This window comes from Dermacentor andersoni, chromosome 7 (genome assembly GCF_023375885.2).
Source record: "Dermacentor andersoni chromosome 7, qqDerAnde1_hic_scaffold, whole genome shotgun sequence".
NCBI classification, from domain to species: Eukaryota; Metazoa; Arthropoda; class Arachnida; order Ixodida; family Ixodidae; genus Dermacentor; species Dermacentor andersoni.
The window spans coordinates 114,192,083-114,219,377 of record NC_092820.1 but is presented as its reverse complement, the minus strand read 5'-3'; the positions used below and the strand labels follow the sequence as shown (position 1 = coordinate 114,219,377).

The following is a 27,295-nucleotide window of genomic DNA, read 5'->3' as shown; positions in this document are numbered from 1 at the left end:
ATGGCAACCGCGCCAGCCAGCAGGCCCCTGCTGTGGGAGTGCCCAAAGTATTCAGCCTTCCGACGAAAGCACTGGGGGCAAGAGGCCAGCTTCGAGGAGCGGATCCGTCCATCCGCAGAGGCCCACAGTGGTGTGCCAGCGCTTTTTGCCTTTGCTGCGGAATCGGGCATTTGCCGCATGGTGTTGACGGTGCGCGGAAGCATTCCTCCGTGGCTGGCCCTGTCCTCATCACTCAATTCCTCAGCTCCATTACCCTTAATAGGCCGAGGAGCCATCCCTCACTTAAATGCCGCCCATATACCGTGCACTTCAAGAGAAACTATTGCAGCCTCGCGCAAGTACTCGCTCGCACTCGTACTTCTCTCGTTCCAAAACCAGCCAGCTCTTTGAAAAAGCTCGGCGTGGGTGCCGCGTGCCGCTTGCTCGTCTTCGTTCCTTGTGGCAGCTCGCGCTTTGTGGGGCCGCGTTGGACCGCACTATATCCGAGACCGGCCCACTTTCGTGAGTACTTTCCTCGTAGTACGCTACCTAGAAATAGTGCAGAATTTATACCGACGTCCTCGTCGTCCAAGGTAATAATGCTTTAACATTTATTCACTGGCGACGCGTAGTCACAGGTAACGTTACAGTAGGTGTTCCTCTCGCTTACGCTCGTCCAAATACCTATTGTAGAAACCACCAATCGCCGCGTCGTTGGCTCACGTCGAACGACCAGAGTATAGGTCATGCCGTCGCCGCTGTATGATAATCTTCAGCGTGGCCATCTTCGTGTTGCTTTCATCACAAAGACGTATGCTCATGATCCCCACAAACAACTAGTCAGCTTACACAAAGACATCAGTCCACTTGCTATCGCTTTGCAGAACCCCGAACAATGCTAGATAGATAGGTGCAAGCGAAAAGGTTTACGTGACATCGATTCCAACAGTGCGTGGGTTCTTCACAGTTTTTACTGTTTATACGTCATTACGAAATTCTTATTGTTTTTTTTGCTGAAATGAAGTGGGTGCCTAGCTTAGCTTGCACCCCTTTATTGCCAATCGGGCGCTTCTGAAAGTTATTTCTACGTGTCTGCATATTCATTTCTAAATAATGCAACACCACACGACGACGGCAGTGGCAGTGAAACCTTACTGATAAGAACAACAGCGTATAAGCAGCTACAAGCCTCTGGTCATCAGACCAGTGCAATGTTTGTGGTAGAAGGCCGTACTTCCAGCGTTCTAAAAGGATACAAGATGTGCGCAAAGAGAATATCACGCAAAATATTGTCAAGGTAGCATACATCACGTGAATGTTTGGCCAGTGTCAAAGTGACCCGGCTGTCTCACTAACCAGTAAAAAAAGCCACACATCTAAAAAAGAAAAAGAAGACAAATTGATAGGAAATACAGTATGCCGCTACGGCTATCTTGCTCTATATAGCCCGAAGTTAAACCATTGCATATGGCCAAGCCAACTGTAGCAATGCCAGTGCTTCCCGTCCTTTATTATTGCGCGCCAAATCGTCAATTTCGCGTCATCATTTTCATGAGCAAAGAATAGCATTGCTCCTATAAGATGGCTTGCCAGCAGGCCGGCAACGTATTCCACTGAACTGTCGTCCTCGCTTTACCCAAACAGCGAAGATAGCAAAAGCGCCAGGATCTGGGCTGCCGTGGCCATCTTCCTCGTCATTTGCGTGATCTTCGGCCTCATTGCTGTTGTCTTATTCGCCATCCAACCCGAAGGTAAGTGCGGCTCATCCTACGTGAAAGCCCGTTTTTAAGTTTTAGATGGCACCGATAAGAACAGGAGCAGCAAACCGTTGAATATAGTCACTGTCGGCCGGCAAGACGATTCTTACGTGACAGTCTCCTCAGCTGTCTTGCGCCATCAGCCCAAAGCGACACTTCAAGCCAGGGGCGGAATTCGCAATGCTTCTCGCGCGCAAGTGATTTTTTACCATGAGCAACCGTCTTCGCTCACAATATTGTCCCGTGGTAGTGACTGCGAAAAAAGCAGCCAAACTGACAAAGACGATCGAAGCTAGCGTTTTATTGGGCGAACTTGTGCCCTCAAAAACAGGCTACACTCAAAGAATGGCGACAGCGGCGAACACAGTCGGCGATCGTCGAAAATATGATCAGCAAGTCAACCGCGTCGGCTCTTAGAGATCAGTCATCGAATGTTCCAGAGTAATCGCTGGGACCCACATGCCTTCCACAAAGTTCTACGCCATTCGCGTCGCGCATATATGCAATCAGATTCCACAAGGTTCGGCGACAACAGACAGCGGATAGAAGCATCGATAACATTCTAGAAACTTGCGATACATGTAGACGCGTCCTGCGCTGAGCGTTAAAATTTCGTGGACGGTAAAAGCGCTCACCCGTAAAAGATGAACGAGTTCACGTGTCAATGCCTTCCTCTCAAAAGGCATTGTCCCGATGCTGCAAACATAATAGGAACGTAAACCCCAAAATGACACTTGTTAAACAAAGTAACAACAAAGAAACAAAGTCCAAGGTGACACAGTCCAAAAAAATTGAAAGTTCAGTTATGCGAAGTCCCCAAAGTTAATTAGCGCTGGTGAAACGGTTTAAGACGCACAACATGAACTACTTCAGGTCGTGAGCAGCACCGCTGTGAATGCCGAAATGCCGTCTGGCACGACCTCATAGTCCAGTTCGCCAACACGTCGGATGACCTTGTAGGGTCTGAAATAGCGTCGCAATGGTTTCTCACTGAGTCCTCATCGACGTATTGGGGTCCAAACCCAAACACGGTCGCCAGGCTGCTACTGGACGTAGCGTCGTCGGAGGTTGTAGTGTCGGCGGTCGGTACGCTGATGGTTTTTGATCCGTAGGTGGGCGTGCTGTCGGGCTTCGTCGGCGCGCTGGAGATTCCTAGCGACGTCAAGATTATCTTCGTAGGTCACGTGCGGCAGCATGGCGTCGAGCGTCGTCGTCGGGTCCCTCCCGTAAACCAGCTTGAACGGCGTGATCTGTGTTGTTTCTTGCAACGCCGTGTTGTAAGCGAAGGTTACGTACGGCAGGAGGGCATCCCACGTCTTGTGCTCGACGTCAACGTACATTGCTAGCATGTCGGTGAGGGTCTTGTTCAGGCGCTCCGTGAGACCATTCGTCTGCGGGTGGTAGGCAGTTGTCCTCCTGCGGTTTTTCTGGCTGTATTGCAGAATGGCTTGTTTGAACTCTGCTGTAAAAGCTGTTCCTCTGTCGGCGATGAGGACTTATGGAGCACCATGTCGCAGCAGCATGTTCTCGACGAAAAATTTCGCCACTTCGGCTGCGCTGCCTTTCGGTAGAGCTTTATTTTCAGCGAAGCGGGTGCGATAGTCCGTCGCCACGACGATCTACGTATTTCCGGAAGTTGATGTCAGAAACGGTCCCAATAAGTCCATCCCGATCTGCTGAAAAGGTCGGTAAGGAGGCTTGATCGGCTGTAGTAATCCCGCTGGCCTTGTCAGTGGTGTCTTGCGTCGCTGACAGTCTCGGCACGTCTTGACCTAACGGGCGACATCGGCAGTTAGGTGCGGCGAGGCGCGGCTTTCTTGCATCCTCGATAGCGTCCGGGAGAAACCGAGGGGCCCAGCGGTGGGATCGTCGTGTACGGCGTGCAGTACTTCTGGACACAGTGCCGACGTAACAAGAAGGTAGTTGGCGCGGACTGGTGAGAAGTTTTTTCACGAGTAGGTTGTTTTGAAGCTTGAACGAAGACAATCCGCGCTTAAGCGCCCTTGGGACAACGTCGGTGTGCCCTTCCAAATAGTCGACGAGGCCTTTTAGCTCCGAGTCTGCTCGTTGCTGTTCCGCGAAGTCTTCCGCGCTTATTATTCCAAGGAAGGCGTCGTCATCCTCGTCATCTTGCGGCGGCGGGTCAATGGGGATGCGTGATAGGGAATCGGCATCTGAGTGATTTCGTCCGGACTTGTAGGTTACAGTGATGTCGTATTGTAGTCTGAGGCTCCACCGTGCTAGCCGTCCTGAAGGATCCTTTAAGTTAGCTAGCCAACACAACGCGTGATGGTCGCTGACCACTTTGAATGGCCTCCCATATAGGTAAGGGCGGAATTTTGCTGTAGTTCAAATGATGGCGAGGCCTTCCTTTTGAGTCGTAGAATTGCCTTCCGCTTTTGACAGCGACCGGCTGGCATAAGATATCACCCGTTAAGATTCGTCTTTCCCCTGGACTAGGACGGAACCAAGGCCGAGGCTACTGGCGTCAGTGTGGATCTCGGTATCGGTGTTCCCCTCGAATTGTGCAAGTACCGGCGGTGACTGCATGCGTCGTTTGAGTGTTGAAATGCGTCGGCCTGCGGCGCTTCCCACTTGAACTGAATGTCACATTTGGTTAGATGTGTTAGCGGCTCCGCGATGCGTGAAAAGTCCTTGACATAGCGCATGTAGTAGGCACACATGCCAAGGTACCTACGCACTGCCTTCTTGTCGATGGGCTGTGGGAACTTTGCGATGGCAGCTGTCTTCTGTGGGTCGGGCGGACTCCAGATTTGCTGATGACGTGGCCTAGGAACAGAAGCTCGTCGTAAGCGAAGCGGCACTTTTGCGGCTTCAGAGTAAGCCCTGATGACCTGATGGCCTCTAGTACTGTTTCAAACCGCCTAAGGTGATCGTCGAAATTTCCGGCGAAGACAACGATGTCATCCAAGTAAACGAGACAGGTCTACCACTTCAATCCTGCTAAAACCACGTCCATCATGCGCTGGAACGTTGCAGGTGCCGAGTACAGTCCAAATTTCATAACTTTGAATTCGTAGAGGCAGTCTGGGGGGATGAAGGCGGTCTTTTTGCAATCTCTTTCGTCCACTTTTATTTGCCAATAGCCAGACTTGAGGTCCATCGACGAGAAGTATTTAGCGTTGCAGAGCCGATCCAATGTGTCGTCTATCCGTGGTAGGGGGTATACATCCTTCTTTGTGATTTTGTTCAGACGACGATAATCGACGCAGAAACATAGGGTTCCGTCCTTTTTCGTCACCAAGACTACAGGAGATGCCCACGGGCTTTTTGACGGCTGGATGATATCGTCGCGCAGTATTTCGTCGATTTGGTGCCTTATAGCTTCACGTTCTCGCGTAGAAACTCGATAAGGGCTCTGGCGGGGTGGTCGAGCACACTCTTCGGTTATTATGCGATGCTTTGCGACTGGTGTTTGTCGATTCCTTGATAACGTCAAAAAGCACTCTTTGTATCGTCGAAGTAGACTTCTGAGCTGCTGTTGCTTAATCGTGGGGAGACTTGGATTTATGTCGAAGTCTGGGGGCCTCGTGAAGAAACTCGCCGACGGTCTTCGGTGGGCTTCGTACCATTCCGGCAAAAAGTTCCTCCTTCACACGTCGCATGAGTAGGCGGACTTGCTTCTCGTCGGGCATTTCAGCGTCGGCATGGCCGACTAGACGGCTCATTTCCTCCGTCAAGATCGTGGTTGTCTCATTAGGTAGCTGCAGCCGGGTTTCTAATAGCGCTTGGGCTCGTTCTCGGTGTACGACGCTTGCGAATGTCTGCAGGAAGCCGCTTCGGAACAGGTCCCGGGTAGTTAAGTTGGCTTCTCGGTTCTCGAACCACGTTCTGGCAGCGTCTTCCAATGCGAAGAAGACATGTCGCAGTTTGTCGTCGCTGCTCGAGCCGTTAAATGTTGCGACTCTCTCATACGTCTCAAACCGGGTCCTCGAACGTTGAACCGCGGAACGTCGGAGGCTCCCTGGGCTTCTGCAGCACGATGGGGGACGCTGGGGCTGCCATTGGGGTGGACTTCGTGACCATCTTCCTGCTCATCTCAGGCAAAAGTCCGTGCTCCGGGGGCAGTCATTGCAGCCTTCGGCTACCGCGCTGGTTTTTGTTAACGTTGGTGATCTCTTTCGCGTTCGGGCTTGGGTCACGTCTTTGTGGCGGCGGCCGGTACCTCACCGCAAATCACCTCCACCAGATGTCATGTGGTAGTGACTGTGAAGAATTGACACGTGAACTCCTTCATCTTTTACGGGTGAGCGCTTTTATCGTCCACAAAATGTTATCGCTCAGCGCAGGACGCGTCTACATGTATCGGAAATTTCTAGAACGTTATCGATGCATCTATCCGCTGTCTGTTGTCGCCGAACCTTGTGTAATCTGATTACATGTATGCGCAACGCGAATGGCGTAGAACTTCGTGGAAGGCATGCGGGTCCCAGCGATTACTCTGGAACATTCGACGACTGGTCTATAAAAGCCGACACGCTTGAATCGCTGATCAGATTTTTGACGATGGCCGACTGTGTTCGCCGCTATCGCCATTCTTTGAGTGCAGCCTGTTTTTGAGGGCACAAGTTCGCCCAATAAAACGCTAGTTTCGTCTTTCTTAGTTTGGCTGCTTTCTTCACAGTCACTACCCCCCACCAGATGTCACATGGTAGTGACTGTGAAGAATGCAGCCAAACTGAGAAAGACGAAAGTGACGCTTTCTTGGGCGAACTTGCGCCCTCAAAAACAGGCTACACTCAAAGAACGGCGACAGCGGCGAACGCAGTCGGCGATGGTCGAAAATCAGAACAGCGAGTCAAGCGCGTCGGCTTTTATAGATCAGTCGTCGAATGTTCCACAGGCTGGGACCCACATGCCTTCCACAAAGTTTACGCCATTCGCGTCGCGCATACATGCAATCAGATTACACAAGGTTCGGCGACAACAGACAGCGGATAGAAGCATCGATAACATTCTAGAAACTTCCGATACATGTAGACGCGTCCTGCGCTGAGCGATAACATTTCGTGGACGGTAAAAGCGCTCACCCGTACAAGATGAACGAGTTCACGCGTCAATATGTCCAGCATAAAGTTTGGCTGAAATTCTCTCTTAGAAACAGTTCTAGCGAAATAGCATTTTTGTGATAACGTGCCCAAAATATTTTACTCTCGCACTGCTGTTTAAAGCAAGCGAACTTTCCATTTATTATATTTTTTTAGAGCAAGCGAACACGTCGGGAAGACGCTTACCGAGCCGGCTCTCTTGGTGTGGGTTGACGGACAAGGGCCTCCGAGATCACAGCGGCGCATACCACGCCGCCGAGAGCTCGAGCTCACGCGCATACTTACTAAATGGCGGAACACTTGTTTTCCAGCCGCCCGGTCTGGGGCGACGCTCCCGAGTCTTGCACTAAATAATGGTCGCTGCAAATTTTGCCAATGGTCTATATAAGCTGACGCAGAGGAATATCTGCGCGAAGGTTGCATTTTTTTAATTGTCATTGATTTATATCTGTATTTGCAGAGGATGATATCGTTGAGAAAGTCACCGGCAGTTCTGGAGCCGCCGCTGGAGCGGCGGCCATTACCATTCCGCCTGCCCCGAACCATACGCTCGCTGTAAGCCTCAGCCACTAATTCGCGTTTTGCGTATGGCCTTCAGCGTGTTACAGACTTAGGTACACGTGTTTCGTGTTTCGAAATTTTGTGCAAATTACGTCAAGCCTATACAAGGTGGTCCAGGTCTCTTGCACTGATCAAAAGGAGAAAAACGCCTTCTTTGTGGATGAAACCAGTTCTATGCTGTTATCAGCAATTTGAGGCAGCATGCCGTTTTTCTTGTGTTCCTTCTCAGCACTTAGTTTGTAATGATTGCTTAACTAACTTTTCCATTATACTTATATCTCGCGTGCCTATAGTCTCTGTTAGAGCACCTTCGAATACGACGATTTCAATTGTTTGCGTAGGCCCATCTGTTGCGCAACTCTATATCCAGCCTTTAGGCACAATCTCGGTGAATATTAACCATAACCACCTCACCAGCACGTAGCCCACGTTGTATATACCTCGTATTGCCACGTTATAGCTTTATATTTCGCGGTCTTTACGCGAAACGTGGAAGAGAGATTGCACGGTGCTAACGATTGAAATGGGCATTTTCGAAGATGTTCTAACAGGTGATATTAAAAAGTTAGTTATTCATAGCCGTCTAGGTAATTATAACGGAAACAAAAACTACCGGATGCTTCTTGGCGTTGCTGGAACAAAAACAAGATTTGTTATATCCGCATAGAATTCTACATTGTTTTCTAAAATAGATGAAGAACTTCGTGCGTGATACGTGGGACACACTGTGAATACCGCTCGCACAGAATTTGCCGAAGAGACAATTTTTGTTACCATCGAAATGAAACTCTCAGATTCCGGGTTGTAAAAACAAAACAAAACAAAAGAAAAAAAGAACGTTCACAAACTACTCTTCAAGTATACGGGGATACATTAGTTGCCATGATTTGGAGCCGCACTGTGTCCGATCACTTTTTACACTATCTGGCATTTGTAATGCCCCCCCCCCCCCAAAAAAAAAATAGAAAGAAAAGAAAAGTGATAAATCTTGCGTACACTTTATTTAACACACTGTGCTCATCTCATTCCTGTGAGGAATGATATGCCATGCTTGTACATCCATGCTGTTTGCACCCTGAAAGTACTGGGAATGCAGCATTATTGAAAAGTTAGGCATGCATTACAGACGGCAATCAACGCCGCGGCGCAAATTCAGCCCCAAAGGAGGCAAATATTTCATGGAGTACGTTTCTACAACTTGCTTGCGGTTTCGGTCGACTGACGCTCTCTCTTCGTCTATCATTTGTGTGGTCATTATACTACTCTTGCTTCTGCGTTTTTCATTGGCATGAAATTGGCCGCCGGCAGCTGTCGTTTATTCATTTATTATCGTCGAAAGGACAGGCATTCACAACATGCTGCAAGCGCTCTTAGCCCACCTTCCCTGTGTTCAATGATGTCAGCACATGTCTGTAAGCAGGCACCACTTGATAACGCAGCCAAACTTAGGAATGGAGCAAAAATAAAGCATTTCACACATGCTACCATACAGAAGCAAGTAGCATCCTTAATAATTAAGCTGAAAAAGACTCAAGACTAATTGAGCAAACGGCCGGTCAGGAAGGAGCGTCAGAAAAGAGCGCTGGCCGTTTGTTCACGTATAGGCGTTGTGTCCTCCTCGCCCTACGTAGGAACCAGCTAGCCTAAAAAAAATGTGAAGTGCTCAGTATCATCAGTGCTTCCTGTTGTAACGCGTCCAACCCGCTTAGATAAGGCGTGCCTTGAATGTCTAGAGATCACACGACAGCAAGGCTGGTTGGCACTCTTTTTCTCAACTAGCTGGCTGGTTCGCGTTTTCGACGGGTTCACTTAGGAGCTTCTTGATGACGGAGAAAAACTTTATCCCTCATTAGAGGGAAAGGGGCAACGGAATAGAGGGTAGGGGGAGGAACTACTTGAAGTAGCCCTCCTCTATCCTCTCAGCCCACTCCAGGATGGCTTCCTGAAGAGCTTCTTGAGTCACTTTCTTCAGTCGTACGGCCGTTCCTCGCGTTCGGTTCGCATTTCTTGGTCCATTGTGTGGAACCGTTTAAATCCGTTTGTGTACGGAGGAGAACAGGCTCCTCGTAAAGCTTTGCTCGTTTCCGCTTTTATGTCTTGTTGCTTCTCCAGACGATTCCGGAGCGCCGCGTCAGTCCCACAACGCGAAAGGTTCCTACACCCAGAACAGCTGCGACACCGGCTACGCCGGCAGCAGTGATGACGTTCCCCAGGAGGACACCCTCCCCGGGTAAGTCTCTGCGTAGGAAGTTCAGGACGTCTATACTGCGTTTAATACATTGTAGCTGCTTCCACAGACAATGCTGCCCATCTGACCACGCTACTAGACTAGCGAGGTCAGATGCAAGTCTCACTTCCGGCGCCTCACAGTGCAATTTTTCTTTTGTTCTGTGGAGCTCCATACAGAATAATTACTTCATATATCACAACTACAATACGTGGCCGCAATGTTACGTCAAATCGTTTATCATTTGTGCACTTTGTGCTCCCATTATGCGGCGTACTATCTTTTGGTCGCGGGCGCCAGTGGTGCGACGGGGCCGCGGCTCGCAGGAACGTGACACTCTGTCACTCTGTTCGATTGATGGTAAATGGGCACACATCGTCGAGCTCCTCTCTCGCGCTTCCTTCTGGGCAAGCTGCGCCGTCTAGCGGTGCCATCAACAAGTCCGCCAGCTGCCTCCGAGATGCGTGGGGCACGGGTGCGCGAGAGCGCTCGCGCTAAACCGTCGGGCTGTGGTTCAACTCCGCCGCGCACACCGAGAAGTTAAAAGGATTTTCGCTTTTCATTCAACAGAGGCGTGAAAAAGGTTACATACATACATACATACATACATACATACATACATACATACATACATACATACATACATACATACATACATACATACATACATACATACATACATACATGCATACATACATACATACGTCGACGCGTGAACACGGCCATGACCGAATCAGACAGGGTTCGCCACATCCTCAAAGGCATCGGAGCTATTGCTTTTAATGCTTTAGCCATCCAGAACCCCGCTACCATCGCTGATATCGTCGCTACTTGCCAGCGCCTTGGCGAACTCGAATCAGTACGGTTGCAGCCAGACACCACTGCAAACACTACCGCCGACGACCCTACGTTACGAGCAATGATACGCGCAATAATTCGAGAAGAGCTCCACTATCTTGGCTTAGCCGCAGGGCCTATTCCTTCTCATGCCTCCGATACCAATCTGCGAGACGTCATCAAGGAGGAATTGGCATCCATGGCTGGTGCAGCGTACACGGACCCTCTAACCCCTAGGACCCATCGACGTACGCACAAGTAGCCGCAGCTACTCCAGTCATCGTCCCACCGATGCCTCCAAAACCAACACCGGCTCACATCGCTTCCATGACTTCCAGCGCACCTACCCAGACCAGCTATCCGCAGTGGCGTCCTCCTCGTCCCATCTGCTACTACTGCGGCTATCGTGGCCACATAGCGCGTTTTTGCCGCAAGCGCCAGCAAGACGAACGTCGCGGATATGACGTATACGAACGGGATGACTTTTCGCCCGGAGCTACTTTCGAACGTCTAGGGAGCTTCCATGACCAACGCGGTCCTAATGGTCCACCGCGCGGACGCTCTCCATCGCCTACTGTAGCATCCGAGACGGCTTCCCGTCCTGCGAGACGCCGCTCTACGTCCCCACTGAGACCTGCTTCTCAATTCGCCGAGCGTCGTCCGGAAAACTGAATTATGCAGCTTTTGGAGGAAAAGCTGCATCGAACGACAGGACAGAAATTCCTCCATCGCGTCCGTGCAATGTGATATTGGTTGTAGTAGACGGTATACAAGTAGAAGCTTTAATAGACACTGGTGCTAGGGTTTCAGTCATTCACCGTGAATTGTGTTCGCGACTTCGGAAAGTTACGACCCCCTATGATGGACCTACGCTACTCGCTGCTCAAGGGGCCTCCATTCGACCTATGGCCATGTGCACAGCTCGTATTTCCATCCATGGACTTCTACATCACGTACAATTTGCAGTGCTAAGTTCGTGTGCCCAGCAGCTCATATTGGGATGGGACTTTCTTTCTACGGCCTCCGCCTCCATCTGCTGTGGACAACGCGTTCTCCACATGACCGACACGACCTATTCACTTCATGCAGATGACGAACCCCTTCACTTCCTTGCTGCAGAAGATACCGCGCTTCCTCCTCGCCATCAAAGCATCGTTACTATCACGTCTGATGTGATTGACTGCGGCGACGTGCTCGTATTACCATATGCACGCTGTCTTGCAAGAGGGATAGCCTTTGCATCAGGGCTCGTTAGGTTTGATCATGGCTCTGTACTTCTCTACGCTACAAACCCGACATCCGAAAAGATTCTCATACCTAGAGGCACTACATTGGCTTGCGCCACTGAATCGGAGTCTATATCTGTTGTTTCCTTTAAACCAGCTTCCTCTGAAGGTCCTTCTACCGGACGGGCCGCATCTCCTTCAGCTCTTGCAGCTGCCATCAGTTCCGACCTGACACCTTCGCAGTCACGACAATTGCTTGCTTTGCTCCAAAAACATGAGGCTTCCTTTGACGCGTATTCATCTTCGTTGGGAAAGACTTCGATTACGACGCATCGGATAGAGACAGATGGTACATCCATCGTGCGCCGTAGACCATATCGCGTATCGCTAGCCGAGAGGAAAGTCATTGACGAGAACGTCACCGACATGCTCCAACGAAACATAATACGCCCCTCTGCTAGCCCTTGGTCTTCCCCCGTTGTTTTGGTTCGGAAAAAAGACGGCTGCGTTCGACTCAATGTCGACTACCGAGCACTTAACAAGATCACACGCAAGGATGTATACCCTATGCCGGGAATAGACGATTCCTTGGATTCCCTGCAGGGTGCCGAGTACTTCTCCCGCATCGATCTGCGTTCCGGCTACTGGCAGATACCTATGCATGAGGACGATAAGGAGAAAACAGCGTTTTCAACACCAGATGGGCTCTACGAGTTTAACGTCATGCCATTCGGCCTCTGCAGTACGCCCGCAACGTTCGAGCGCATGATTGACACCGTTCTTCGTGGCCTAAAGTGGAAGACTTGCCTGTGCTATCTAGACGATATTGTTGTTTTTTCGCCAACCTTCTCTCAGCACCTGCAACGTCTGGATGAAGTTCTCACGTGCCTTGCCAACGCTGGACTTCAGCTAAACACCAAGAGATGCCATTTTGCGAGCAAGACGATCAGAGTTCTAGGTCACATTGTGAGCAAAGATGGCATTCGTCCTGATCCTGACAAGGTTTCCGCAGTTCAGCACTTCCCTCGTCCCGAAAATGCCAAAGATTTGCGTAGTTTCCTAGGCCTCGCTTCCTATGTTCGGCGATTCAATGGGGCTTCGCCTCAATAGCGTCACCTCTGCACAAATTACTGGGTTCTAATGTTCCCTTTGTGTGGTCTCCCGAATGTGAATCTGCGTTCGCCCATCTGAGGCGCGCTCTCACATCTGAACCAGTACTACGCCATTTTGATGAAGCTGCTCCTACCCTCCTGCATACGGATGCTAGTGGTCACGGAATAGGTGGCATTCTCCTACAAGGAGACGACACTTTAGGTGAGAGGGTCGTCGCATACGCAAGTCGCGTTCTGATAAACGCCGAAAAGAATTACACTATAACGGAGCAGGAATGTCTAGCTATCATTTGGTCTGTGCAGAAGTTTCGACCTTATCTTCACGGCCGCCACTTTACGATCGTTACAGAACATCTTGCATTATGCTAGCTTTCGACGCTGAAGAACTTGTCTGGACGACTTGGTCGGTGGATTCTTCGTTTGCAAGAATACGACGGAAAAAAAACACCAAGATGCAGACGCGCTTTCTCGCTGTCCGCTTCCTACGACACCATGCAATGGACCTCCAACTACCATCCGTGACAAGCTTTCGCTCGATCCCTCCTCAGATGCTTTCTTGTTGGCCACTGTCGACGAGATGCCTCCACACAACAAATCCTTCCAATTACACCAACTTGCCGACTCTTACTGTCGGCGCATGATAGACCACCTTCAAGGAGCTTCGCGCCCGCCTAACGCCCGCCTTCGTCGGCAGCTGACGCAATTTAAGATTGACAACCGCGTCCTATACCGTCATGTCTATCACCCTGGCGGTCAACGCTGGGTTCTTGTCCTGCCACGCTCTCTACGTGCTCATGTCGTGCAGGCTTCTCACGACGACATGACTGCTGGTCACCTTGGTTTCCAGAAAACCTATGACCGCATCAAAGGGCGCTTCTACTGGCTTGAAATGTCCGCCAGTGTAGCGAGGTATGTCGCTTCCTGCGCTCTATATCAGCGTCGAAAGCTCCCTACATCAGCTCCAAGCGGACAACTGCAACCGGTGCCTTCTCCGTCGCAACCATTTGAGGTCGTTGGCGTTGACCTATATGGCCCTCTTCCTGTGACTCTCACCGGTAAACGATGGATTGTGACAGCCGTTGATCACTTGACACGCTACGCCGAAACAACTTGTATGAGTTCTGCCTCAGCCTCTGAAGTTGCTGCATTCATACTTCAATCCTTAATACTGCGTCACGGTGCTCCTCACGTCCTCCTGAGCGACCGTGGAAAAGCATTCCTCTCACAACTACTAGACGAAGTACTCAGAGCCTCCGGAACCACTCACAAGACTACCTCCAGTTACCATCCGCAAACCAACGGCCTCACAGAGCGATTTCATCGCACGCTGTCAGACATGTTAGCCATGTACATCGACCCGGATCACAGAAACTGGGACGCAGTTTTACCATTTGTGACCTTTGCATATAATACCGCCGTTCAACGCACGACCGGTTACTCGCCATTCTACCTTGTCTATGGTTGTTCGCCCTCTTCCTGTCTTGACGTCTCTTTCTTCGCGCCAACTGTCCATCAATGTCCTTCCGCCTGCGAAGAATATGTGTCCCGCATTCTGCGTTGTCGCCAGCTCGCCCGCATCAACACCGAAGCACGGCAACAAGACCGCAAGCAGCATTACGACGCCTCTCATCGCGTCGTGTGCTTCCGCCCTGGCGAGGAAGTGCTACTCCGGATACCAGTTCGTACTCCTGGCTGGTGTGACAAGTTTCAGCTTCGGTTCATCGGCCCCTACAAAGTCTTGGAGCAGACTTCTCCAGTGAACTATCGCGTGGAACCAGTTATTGTTCCAAATGACCGCCGCTGCCGCGCCGCTGAGATTGTCCACGTTTCCCGTATGAAGCCTTTCACGAGACGTTCACCGCCCCTTTGAATTGCGGCCAGGATGGCCGCTCTCGCGCGAGGGGACATTAGTGTGGGAATTTATAAGCTATTCTTTGTCATCTGTACATGATCATCATCATATGGGGTTCATATGGGGTTCTTCTTCATCATCGCTTGTGGGGCTGGCTCTCGTGTGTGCTCCGTGCTGTGGGCATGGTCGGTTCGCCTAATCTTTTGACGCGGAATAAACGCCGTGATAACTGCTGCGTCACAATACATACATACATACATACATACATACATACATACATACATACATACATACATACATACATACATACATAATACATACATACATACATACATACATACATACATACATACATACATACATACATACATACATACATACATACATACATACATACATACATACATACATATCGCAAAGCAGGTGAACTTCGGCGAGAGTGCTAATCGCATTAATGCAACATCTCGCAGCCACTCCGGCAACGACGACGACTCAGCCTCCTCCGCTGCTCTGCTCTGTCGGCTCGCCGGCAGCAGCCATCCACCCGCTGTACCCGCCGGACAGGTCGTGCGACATCGTCTTCTTCACGCACGTGCGGGTCAAGAACAACACGGTGCAGCCAGTGCTAGGCAAGGTCATCTTTCCGACGTTCAGGAACGTCTGCGCCACATACAGGGACACCACTTGCGGCCTGTCCTTCGACGTCAAGTAGGTCGCTCAGCGCGCGTGCTGGGTACAAGCAGGCGGTATGGTACAATGCTCGCTTGAGAGGTGTCCCCTCATCATGCATGCTGCGAGTGCTCGATAGGAAATTTTGGTTAACCGCTGATCGCTGTGAAGCGCAGTCTATGGAGCGATTTGGCGGATGCTTTCTTTTTTAAATTGCATCTGTACTTGTGGGAGATAGAAGGGACTGTGTTACCACGAGGTCATTGCTGCGAGGAGCCATGCTTCACTACACCAACACTGAAACTACCTTCCTTTGCAACGCACTCCCTCTCTCCCAAGTACATTTCTTTCCCTACCCTCTACCAAAGCGGCACGTAGGGACCGCGTCACGTTTGCGTTACTAGCCTCAGGTGCTTTCTTTTTGCTTTCCGTTTTTTCTCTTCTCTATTTCTTAGCGGTGCACTTGCACTGGTGGCTTTACGCGTTTTGTATTGGAGAATGCACAGAGCTCATGCTCCATAATTAGTGACGTGTCGTTTTTGATGTCGAAGCCTTTATGCGTGAGACCATGATGCCCCGAGAGGCTGTGAAGCTCCTTCGAGAAGGAAGGCGCACAAGGAGCCTTTTGAAACGCAATAAGTGCGCAACAAAACGGGGACAAAGGAGGAACAGACGAAGCTGGGGTCGTCTGTTCCTTCTTTGTCCCCGTTTTAATATTATGATAATATAATAATATAATAAAAAGTTATTATATAATAATATAAAGTTTTATATCAATAATATAAAGTTTTAGCAATATGACTCAATACCAACTCACCATGCTGTCAGTGCTTCTGTGCCTTTTGAAACTTGAGTTATGGGTCGTTCAACGCCAAACACACCAGCCGAGCACTCAAACCTCAGCGTTTCTTTTAATTATGAGCGCTTAATGTGTCTAGAGAATGCATTCCCAATATACTTGTCTGACGAAAATTCCTTGTGTGCCTGAGGCTCGCTTCACTGGTACCGTTAAGAGCAAAAAATAAAGAAAATGAAAATCCTAATGAAATTACGCCTAATTCAATGAAAATAGAAACCTTATTCAATACAATAGAAAAGTTGAGCTTTACTACGCATTCTGCGAAGTAATAGCTCTGCCATTAACTTAAATATGCTTATAGTGCGGCTCGAAAAGCCAATTTTGGGCATTTCGGAAAGCTTTTATGAGAACTTTAAATGTATTCGCAGATGTTTTTTGTAACTGCTCCTGGCAACCATGCGATTAAAAATTGTGATAAAATACTTTCGCATGCAACAATCATGAAATATAGGAGAAAATGTTCCCAAGGTAAGGAAAAATTGCATTTCTCTCACGTTTTTAGGAATTCAACCTAAAATCATGAACGGTTGCGTGGTACACCGAAGGGGACTTAAGAATTGGTTTCGCAAAGTTCATTCTGAGTAATTGTTGCTTTCAGAAGACACACACGCATATAATATATTTCCGAGTACTCCGTAATGCGCCATTTGCCAGCAGTGCATCTTCACTGCAATACACGGCTCAGTGTAGCGAAAAACTTTATGTACTGACCGCGCTTTTCTCCGGAAGGCGCTGCTGAAGTGCTTTGAGTCTGCGGGAAAGAGAGGTATGGCGAACGTCCGCGATAAATACCAGCACAATCATCGGTCGCACGTATCCTCTGCAGCTTCCTCGACCATAACCAGTTTTCCGTCACGGACTTGCTGGATCATCTGGCGGAGCTGAGGAGAGCGTCACATATCAACCACTACGGCGTCCTCAACATCTACGGGACCCCGGCCTTCGTCGAATTCATCAGGCAGGCGTCCGAGTTGAGCGATACTATCAGCGTAAGCGATGTTTCCGCCCCCCAGCGCCTCAAACGATAACAAAAAAATAACACGACACGCGAGTGACAAAAACATTTCAGTTCAGGGCCCGATGTGGTCGAAGCCTTGGCAGAAGTAGTAATGCTTAGCGTTGCGCTCGTACTTCTCCAACAGTGTCCATGGCGCACGTGGACACGACGTGTTGGCGCCAGGCAGTACGCAGGGCAACTGCTGCGGCGCAGGAGGAACAGTGCCCCGACAGCTACCAGGCGTCTCGTAACGCTGGTCTGAGTAGGCGCGCCGTCAGTGGCGTTGCAAGCGTGGCAGCTCGATTGAGCACAAGATGAGACTAGCGGGAAATCGCCGGTGTTAGTTTAGCGCTAACTCAAATATTAGGTAAGGCTAGATTGACGCTTAGCGTCCTGTCCCGCTCAGACCAGGGCATATACACCGAGCAGTCACCCAGCAAGTGTACTTATACAATGCTCACGTTACCAGCGGGATATAGAGCTACCGCTGACCTGGCACCACTAACGAGGTGAACGAGTGCAGCGTGGACTGCGCGTGCACTTCGCTTCGTCTATAGAGAGTTTTAGTTTAACATTGCAGCGTAATAGCGGGGTGAGGTAAATAGCGCTACCGTTCCGCAAACTAGCTTTGCAGAAACGGAGTTCTAGCACAGCGGGATGGCGTAGTTCACGTGTGCGGGGCAATTCAACTACGCTTCGTATTTCCCATGCTTAGCGCACATAAATGATTCCACCTATTCGCTAAGCATTGCGTGCGCGTGCTAAAAGTGGGAGAGGAAGCGGAATGACATTTGGGAGAACGTTGTATCTTTGCTCTCCGTGTCTGCCGCTCCGCGGCGAAATTTGTACAAGTCTGCCGTCCATAGCCTCCAAGATGACTCGATCTCCGAGAACACATCCCGCCGCACCTAGCTCTCGACTTTGCCGACAGGTGGCGCAGCCATCCTAGAAGTTCCCGGCCACCATTTTTTTACGCGAAATTCGGCTATCCGAGCTCGCTAAACGGAAGCTAGGAGGCTGCAGCGAGCGCGAAGGCACGCGCTTCGAGGTGACGTTTAGCTTACGTCACCCAACAACGGTTGTCCTGCGCGCTTTTCTCTGCCGCAGCGCGCTGGCTGTTCGCTGCGGGGTGACGTAAACATAATGTCGCCTCGATGGACGTGGCTCCGCGCTCACTGCAGCCTCCCAATTTCGGCTTCGCGCGTTGGGATAGGCGAAATTCGTCGCAACATAGTTGGATCGGTAATCGACTTTTTCCAGAACCAAAACCTGGTATAGATTGTATGTAGTGTTTGCTTCAATTTCCCAATTAACATGACCCCATTGAAAGGAAAAGTAGAAACGGTGCATCACAATGTAGATTAAAAGAATAGTAAAAAAAAAGTAAAGACACCTTGCTGCCAGTGACAGGTAAACCTATACCTTCTAGCACCGTTTTAGGAAGTGTTGGCCCAACCTAAAAGCACCATATGAAACCCGCAATGCTGTACCAATTGAGCTACAGCGGTGAATGTTCCTCTGTCCACATTTTTTTTATTCAGTATTTGCGAACGTGTATACGGTAGGCTTACTTATGGTAGTCTTAGCCAGCACCACTCAAAGTCGTGGCGGAGGAGGCGAAAGGTAAGTTCACCTGCAGGTGGGTCCCGTAATACGTGAATTTAGGAGAAGGCAAACTAAGACATCGTACGGTACCAACCAGCAGAGAAATTTCCTGTAGTTGGCGTTGTCTAAACGCATCAATTCTCGGTTGAATGAATTTTCTAGGTTTTTTATAACAAGAACAAAAGAAAATGCAACAACCATCTACGATGATTCTCAATGTAGCTGAATAGGCAAACACTTTTCGAAAGCAATTCGTCTTATTGAACGAAGGATGCACTTGAAGGCATGCCGTGAGGAATTTTAGGTAGCGTTTACTGTTTCACGCGCAATCCCATACACAAAAAATGCAGTTTGTCGAACAATGAAAAGAATGTCATTAAATAAGCTCCAGCTAGCCCAGCAGCATGTTTCTGCTGCAGCCTGCTCGCGAGCAGTGGGTGGCAAGAGAATAGGAACAGCAATCCTTCTGGGGCGTTTCACCACAGCATCTAAACCTTCAGACGCCCCCGCACATTCGAGCGACTTGCCCGGGCCGGCAAGGGCGGCTATCACTCGCACAACTCTCGACAATGCTACGCAGACATGTCCATTACGGAGCCGTGCTCTACAGCTTCTCTCTGGCCGACGTCATAACACACACACACACACACACACACACACACACACACACACACACACACACACACACACACACACACACACACACACACACACACACACACACACACACACACACACACACACACACACACACACACACACACACACACACACACACACACACACACACACACACACACACACACACACACACACACACACACACACACACACACACACACACACACACACACACACACACACACACACACACACACACACACACACACACACACACACACACACACACACACACACACACACACACACACACACACACACACACACACACACACACACACACACACACACACACACACACACACACACACACACACACACACACACACACACACACACACACACACACACACACACACACACACACACACACACACACACACACACACACACACACACACACACACACACACACACACACACACACACACACACACACACACACACACACACACACACACACACACACACACACACACACACACACACACACACACACACACACACACACACACACACACACACACACACACACACACACACACACACACACACACACACACACACACACACACACACACACACACACACACACACACACACACACACACACACACACACACACACACACACACACACACACACGCGCACACGCACACACGCGCGCACACGCACGCACACGCGCACACGCACGCACACACGCGCACACGCACACGCACACACGCGCGCACACGCACACGCACACACGCGCGCACACGCACACACGCACACGCACACAGCTTATGACATCGGTGACTGACACCGCGACTGGCTGCGAGAGAAGAAGCAGCGTATCTTGCGAGGAAACATATTTAGGGTAGATGGGAAATTTTTAAAATTTATTCCCTGATTCCGTAAGAAAGTACGTTGCATCTTCTTCTAGTGTTCCTTCCGTGTAAGTGACTTGTGCTGAGTTCTAGACTTAGACTGCTTCTTGAGCTCGTTTGTTTTACTATCACCGTTATTAAAATTATTACGCAATTTTAAGCGCCTGAATGAATTAGGACAGTTCTGAGTGTGCATGAACCTAAACCTTGATGACGTTCATTAAGTAAAGCTCGCAATGCAAACTTATCTTGTCTGTTCTTTCGGGACATACGTTCCCAAAGTCTGCTAAATAGTGGAACGGGCTCCAGTTAAGATCGTCTCTACCTATTACGGCGACGCTTTTGTGAAACTGCTCAATGACACGCCTATGTATTTCGTATCACACTTCAAGCGATAATATCTCGTAAGTAGAGCTTCTCTTGGACCTACTGCCTAGCAAACACTCTCGCCTTTAGTTTTGTAATTCCAACGTGTTTGACCTTGAAATTAAGGACTTTAAACTCTTTGTAGGGAATCTTTGTAGTCAGCTACCTCTACATTGTAGTTTGTCACACGTGCGTGTTTGTGGTAAAATATTTTTTTTTCAGGTGTTTCGGAGTTTCCTAGGAGACGACAGGAAAAGCCATATGATCGTCGTCGGCGTCGGGTACTTCTTTTACAACGACACAGACTCTTGGCAAAGCTTGTCTCAAGTTGTCGAGAAAGTCGCCTCGTGAGTAGGACAGCTGTCGAACTCGAATTTAAACGAGACGGAACGAAGGCTTTTCCCCGACAATTGAGCAGCAGCGCCACATGTCACGCAGATTGCCGCCTGCCGTTGCCTGCCGCGAACCTGCTAATTCTGGCAGGACGCGTTAATCTGTTGGTGCTGTCCATTGTAACGTCGTACAGATAAATAAGCTAAACTGCAAGTTACGGCGGCTAAAAATTCAAGTGGCTCGCTGAGAAGTCGCAAAACGTGTTTCTTTTTATCCTGCTAGTACTTCTGCAGGCTAGCGACGTCACACGTTTATTGCTCAGAAACATAAACCTTTCCTTAGTCTGTAGGGCGAGCACCTCCGCAGTATGACTCCTTATCATGACCATGATTACTAATTATTTGACGTTGTATGGGAACGACGCCAGTATGCACAAAATGGTCGTAAGCTAGGACTATTACAGCAGCTTCCCCCCTGAAACTTCTCATCTTCCCACGTAGCCTTTTTCCCTGTCCTGCCCTTACCCCATTTATACGAACTGCGGGCAAAGAGTGGCAAGGCTGTGGTTATTCACTCGTTTCGCGACTGCACAAGTTCCACCCATTCTCTGCCTCTTCGCCCTGCCCCCTCTCTACGATTCTTTAGCCACCCCTCCTCAGGAATCGCCCATTAGTAGAAGGGTAAATGCTGCACTTCGGCAACGGTTTTGTAGGATGTCACAGATAATTACAGCGTCCAAACGAATTTCTCGCGTCGTCGTTCCTCTCTGTCGTGCTCCTACCATGTATATACAGGCTATAAGCCACCCCGGCCGAGGCGTGCAAACAGCAGCAACAACAGTCTTCATGTTTTTCATATAATTTCATAATATTCATATAATTTTTCATATAAGAATACAGATGCGCTCATTGGTACTGCTAAACCCCTGAAGCCAAGCTGGAACACACGGTTAGACAGACAGACAGACAGACAGACAGACAGACAGACAGACAGACAGACAGACAGACAGACAGACAGACAGACAGACAGACAGACAGACAGACAGACAGACAGACAGACAGACAGACAGACAGACAGACAGACAGACAGACAGACAGACAGACAGACAGACAGACAGACAGACAGACAGACAGACAGACAGACAGACAGACAGACAGACAGACAGACAGACAGACAGACAGACAGACAGACAGACAGACAGACAGACAGACAGACAGACAGACAGACAGACAGACAGACAGACAGACAGACAGACAGACAGACAGACAGACAGACAGACAGACAGACAGACAGACAGACAGACAGACAGACAGACAGACAGACAGACAGACAGACAGACAGACAGACAGACAGACAGACAGACAGACAGACAGACAGACAGACAGACAGACAGACAGACAGACAGACAGACAGACAGACAGACAGACAGACAGACAGACAGACAGACAGACAGACAGACAGACAGACAGACAGACAGACAGACAGACAGACAGACAGACAGACAGACAGACAGACAGACAGACAGACAGACAGACAGACAGACAGACAGACAGACAGACAGACAGACAGACAGACAGACAGACAGACAGACAGACAGACAGACAGACAGACAGACAGACAGACAGACAGACAGACAGACAGACAGACAGACAGACAGACAGACAGACAGACAGACAGACAGACAGACAGACAGACAGACAGACAGACAGACAGACAGACAGACAGACAGACAGACAGACAGACAGACAGACAGACAGACAGACAGACAGACAGACAGACAGACAGACAGACAGACAGACAGACAGACAGACAGACAGACAGACAGACAGACAGACAGACAGACAGACAGACAGACAGACAGACAGACAGACAGACAGACAGACAGACAGACAGACAGACAGACAGACAGACAGACAGACAAATAAACAAACTGAATTTTGAACACGAATCCTTCGAATAGAGTTGGTTTTGTCTCGTTGTCATAACAGATTCATGCGATCAGAAGGGGCAATTATTTCTTTCAGCTGTGAGGCTTAGTTTAGAGGCTAACACCGATTTCTCTATTCAAACGCATCTTAAACCCAGACATCGCGTCATTAAAAAAACCGCAGAGTCAATTTGAATGAAAATGTATATTGTTCTTTATCTGGTTCTCGTTCTAACGCGACGTCCCAAGGCCACGAGCACGCCTCGACACCGTCAAGCGCGCTTGTGACGTGGCGCCGCAGCCAATGGGAACTTAGGAGCCGTCTCGCTGCTACAGACGCCTGGCGCCGGCTTTTTCGCTTACTGAGTCATCGTACGATATCGCATCAATATGTGGGCCGGTCCCGCAGTCAGTGCATTCTAACACAGCGTCTCAAAGCGCTAGGTGTCACCGGATGAGCGTGCGAGGAACTGGCATATGACACGTGCGCGAGCCGTTTCAAAGAGCGACATTGCCACGAGAAAAACATGCGTTCGTTCGTTGCCGAATGGAAACAAAAAGGCATGATTAAAAAATCTACACAAGTCTGTGGGTTTACGTGCCAAAAGTGCGACATGGTTTTGAGGCACGCCGCAATGGAAAGGGGGGCGGGGGTGACGGGAGGGCGCACTTCGGCTTAATTTCGATCACCCGAGGTTCTGTGACGTGCCCCCAAAATGCACGGCAGACGGGCGTTTCCGCATTGCGCCCCATCGGAATGCTGCCGCCGGCTCTCTCCCGGGCCGTCGGGCTCAGCAGCAACACACCGTAGACACTACAACGCCGCCACGGCGGGTAAAGAGGTTTGATACCAGCATCGGTCCCGCTTTTCTTTACAGTGTTGTAGGTAAACTCCACTCATCCTCTCAGGTATCCAACCGAAAACTTGAGATGCGTTGAGCATACGCGATGCGTATCATAGTGCGCATGAGAATGGAAGTTTGTGCGAGATATTAGGTATGCAAACGTCCCTTCGTTAAATGAGAGTGTGCGAGATATACCGTGACGCAACACCCGCAGCTGTCCGCCCGCCTACCACGCGCCGGAAGTGAGCCGATTCTGGGTATAATGGAATAGTAAGCTGGTGGCCCGCTGTCATGCTATGCCGGATCCACTAATCACTCTGCTGGAAAATGCGGTGCACACGTCGCAACGATTTTACAGCGTTTAATTAACCGCATCACGCAAGCGACGTAAGGTTCCAGCATGCGTGTCTGACCTCACGTCATTGTACCGTGCATAAGATAGTGTTTCTCAAACGTATAAAATTGACATTGCGTACATTGACAAATCAATGTAAAAAAAATTTAATGTTTCAGCAGCTACATTCTGACCAATACATTTTTTTCGAGTTATACGGAGATGTGAGCGTCCACTTGCTATTCTGTTCATTGTGCAATTCGTTCTTTTACTTCTTTGTTTGGCTGCAGGGACGACGTGGACGTTGTGGTGGTAATCACCACTCCTCTGTCACAGCCCGATCGGCGACAGTGCCTTACGCTGCCCATCAACGCGATAGACAGCAAGAATCCTTTCGTACCAACAATGGCAAGTGCAACAAATGCAGTCTCCTATAGCTTCTTCGGCCTATTCTGGTCCGAGTGATTGAATTCGCAGCCAAAGCTCCTTAGTTGTCGACTCGTTAGATCGAATTTTCCGATAATGCCAACGTACCGTCGTCGTCTAGCGAAAGCTCGATGATACACGCCACCCAAGAATGGCTATATCTTAGCTTCTGAACTCGCGATGCGAAGAGTTCGATTCCTGGTCGTTGCGGTAGTTTTACGATGAGGAGCGAATCCAAAAACGTCACTCCTGTGCGGGGCTTTGTTCGTTGCGATAAAGAATTCTGGGTGGTCAGTGAGAATTCTTAGCCCAGCACTAAGTCATCGCTGTTTCCTGAAGATGCACGTCTTCTGAAGCTCCAGTCATTTCATTCAGTTTTAGAGAAAGAAAAGACGCATCTGCGGTTAGTATATTGAGCTATCGTAGATAAAAGACAGGAGAAAATTAATATGGCAACATTGTGCGTGACTTCAATTGCGAGGCAAACACGTGAAAACCGGAAAGTTGGAAACATTCAGGTGACAGCAAGGCTTCTTGCTGTATGAGACATGCTACCTTGACAGCCACTTCAGTTTTAAACACCTTTTGGGAACGAATTTAAGAACATTTTTCTTCGTAAAGGCTGCTTGTCATTGGCCAACCGCTCTCGCTAAAAGCACGTCCGACATCACGAATGGCTGACGTCTGCTCTTGCGAGCAGTTCTAGCGTAAGACCTTACTCAGAACATCAACAAGGAAATCAAAACCAGAAAGAAAGAAAGTGTTGAATAAAGCTTATAGTTCTGACCACATATGTTAGTTGTGAGCAAATAGGCATGAGTGTTTTGTAAATCTAGGCAGCACTTGGAAACAATCAGCACTGAAGCGTCATGTGCACTTCTGTTCTCATATAGTACCTTTCAGAAGCAACAGACAATAAAGCAAGAGTTTGCTGGCCAGTTGTCTGCATTTAAGATGAATGTGTGATGTGTGCTAGTATTTGAAAGTATGCATCTGGTGCGCCATGCTCGTGACTTGTGGTGACTAACAATCTCAGTGCCAAATTTAGTGCATGTACTCAGATATCCCCCTCCGCCCCCAAAATACGGCCATAACTTCCTCTGGGAGGATCACCGTGGCCTGAAGCACTATATCGTAGCTTTTAATTTGCCCCTTTGCGAGCTGAACGTTCGTGCTTCTCTTCTTCCGCTAGACTAGGGTAGCGCTGTGTATCCCGGGCTGTTCTGATGCATGACGTAGAAACAACACTCACCTTCTTTGGTCGAGGCAGTCAACGTCATCAGACGCATATCAGAACACAGCAGCTGCACTTTCTCTCAGTCGTGAACTGCGGCCTCCTCGAATGATCCAGACAAGTGCAGGATTAGAAGAAAAAGAAATGTCAAGAAACCATGACCGCATCACAATTTGTAAATGAAAAGACTCATAAACAGTATGCATTGTATGTATACATTGTATACGCACCAATGTGTTCCGTTCCAATGCGCCGTTCTCAAAAACTAAAAGTGTCGCTTACATGCACAGACGTCAGGGACGCCTCCTGCCATTTTTTTCCCTCTGTTTCACGCTTTCTTCCTTTGTGTCACGCTTCCGGTGGCTGTTACGCACCGCCTGCCTGCATTTCAAGGGTTTCGCAAGTTAGTGTTGCTGCTGGCCATGTGGCGTATTCGAAATCAGCGCACGTGAGGCAAAGGCAAAAGCTGTGACGTTGTCTCTGCGGGCGAGAAGAATGACTAGCCTGAAGAGGATGCCGATATTGTGATGGAATTCATTTAAATTTTCAGCTGTCCCCAGAGTGTACATCGGTGCACTCGCTGTTTCATTTGTACATATTTATCCTGAACACGTTTCTCATTTCCCCTGCGATTTTTTTTATCAAACAGCTTTCACAAACACATTTCAAGCTGTGCGCTTCTTCCTAAATACTTGTCTTTACAGGTTCAACATCGCATGATCTAAGAATTGCGTTCATTTGTGTGCAACATCCAACACTTGTGAGGAGCATTTTAGGGAACTGTATATGTGCGACGCCAAACGACAATGACACTGGAATTGTAGAACAAATATAAGCGTAAACTGATCCATAACCTTAACTTCCTTAATGTCACAATCTATGCTGGTAGAAATGACAAAAAAATAAAAATAAGAACAGGTCCACACTCAGAAGACAATACAGACGCCCATAGCAACTTTATTATTGTAATTGACACCTGTCCTAACGTGTCGTTTTCTGCCACTTCTACCAAAATGAAACTGCACAAACTAGATGAGGAACCAGTCCTACTCACGATCTACGACTAACGATAGTTGAACTAATAACTTAGCGCAACAATAACGACAGCGACAAGAAAGTTGAACAAAGACAAGCGCTTCTCTTTGTCTTTGTCTCTATGGTTTTTATTGTGCTAAGTTACTAGTTCATTTATGTAAAACAAATTAGCCCAACAATCAACTCTTCTAACATACGGCTAACTAGCCCGAGCTCTTTTAGAGATCCGGCATCTGCTCACTGGCAGTCGCCAAGTTCGTAACAATAGCGCTCTTTACGTTACGCTTAAATTCCCAGGAGGCGGCATCCCGCATGGTCACGGCAGGATTCGCGAGGCCCTCGCTAATCGTGGCCTTCGCCCTCCAGATGGGCGTGGTGTACTACACCCTGGACAAGGAGTACGACCTGCCCATATCTGCCTCGTACCAGTCCTGCACTGGGTTCGGCCAGACGGACTACTCCCAGGCAGGCTTAATGTCCTTACTACTTCTCGAGTGA

At 49.1% G+C, this 27,295-nt stretch overlaps 1 protein-coding gene across 1 annotated transcript; it reads left to right on the top strand.

Annotated features, from left to right (window-relative positions):
- LOC126534694 (uncharacterized) lies at positions 1 to 27,295 on the top strand. The gene is made up of 7 exons (XM_072289502.1): positions 1 to 189; positions 9,479 to 9,596; positions 15,091 to 15,328; positions 16,975 to 17,137; positions 20,886 to 21,010; positions 24,393 to 24,510; positions 27,095 to 27,295. Exons 1-7 carry the CDS (start codon positions 1 to 3, stop codon positions 27,293 to 27,295), a joined length of 1,152 nt encoding a protein of 383 aa, XP_072145603.1.

Coding starts and splice junctions, on each gene's coding strand:
- LOC126534694 (XM_072289502.1), top strand. CDS start 1: ATGGCAACCGCGCCAGCCAGCAGGCCCCTGCTGTGGGAGTGCCCAAAG. Junction 190..9,478: donor TTTGCCGCATGGTGTTGACG/GTGCGCGGAAGC, acceptor TTGCTTCTCCAG/ACGATTCCGGAGCGCCGCGT. Junction 24,511..27,094: donor ATCCTTTCGTACCAACAATG/GCAAGTGCAACA, acceptor TTAAATTCCCAG/GAGGCGGCATCCCGCATGGT.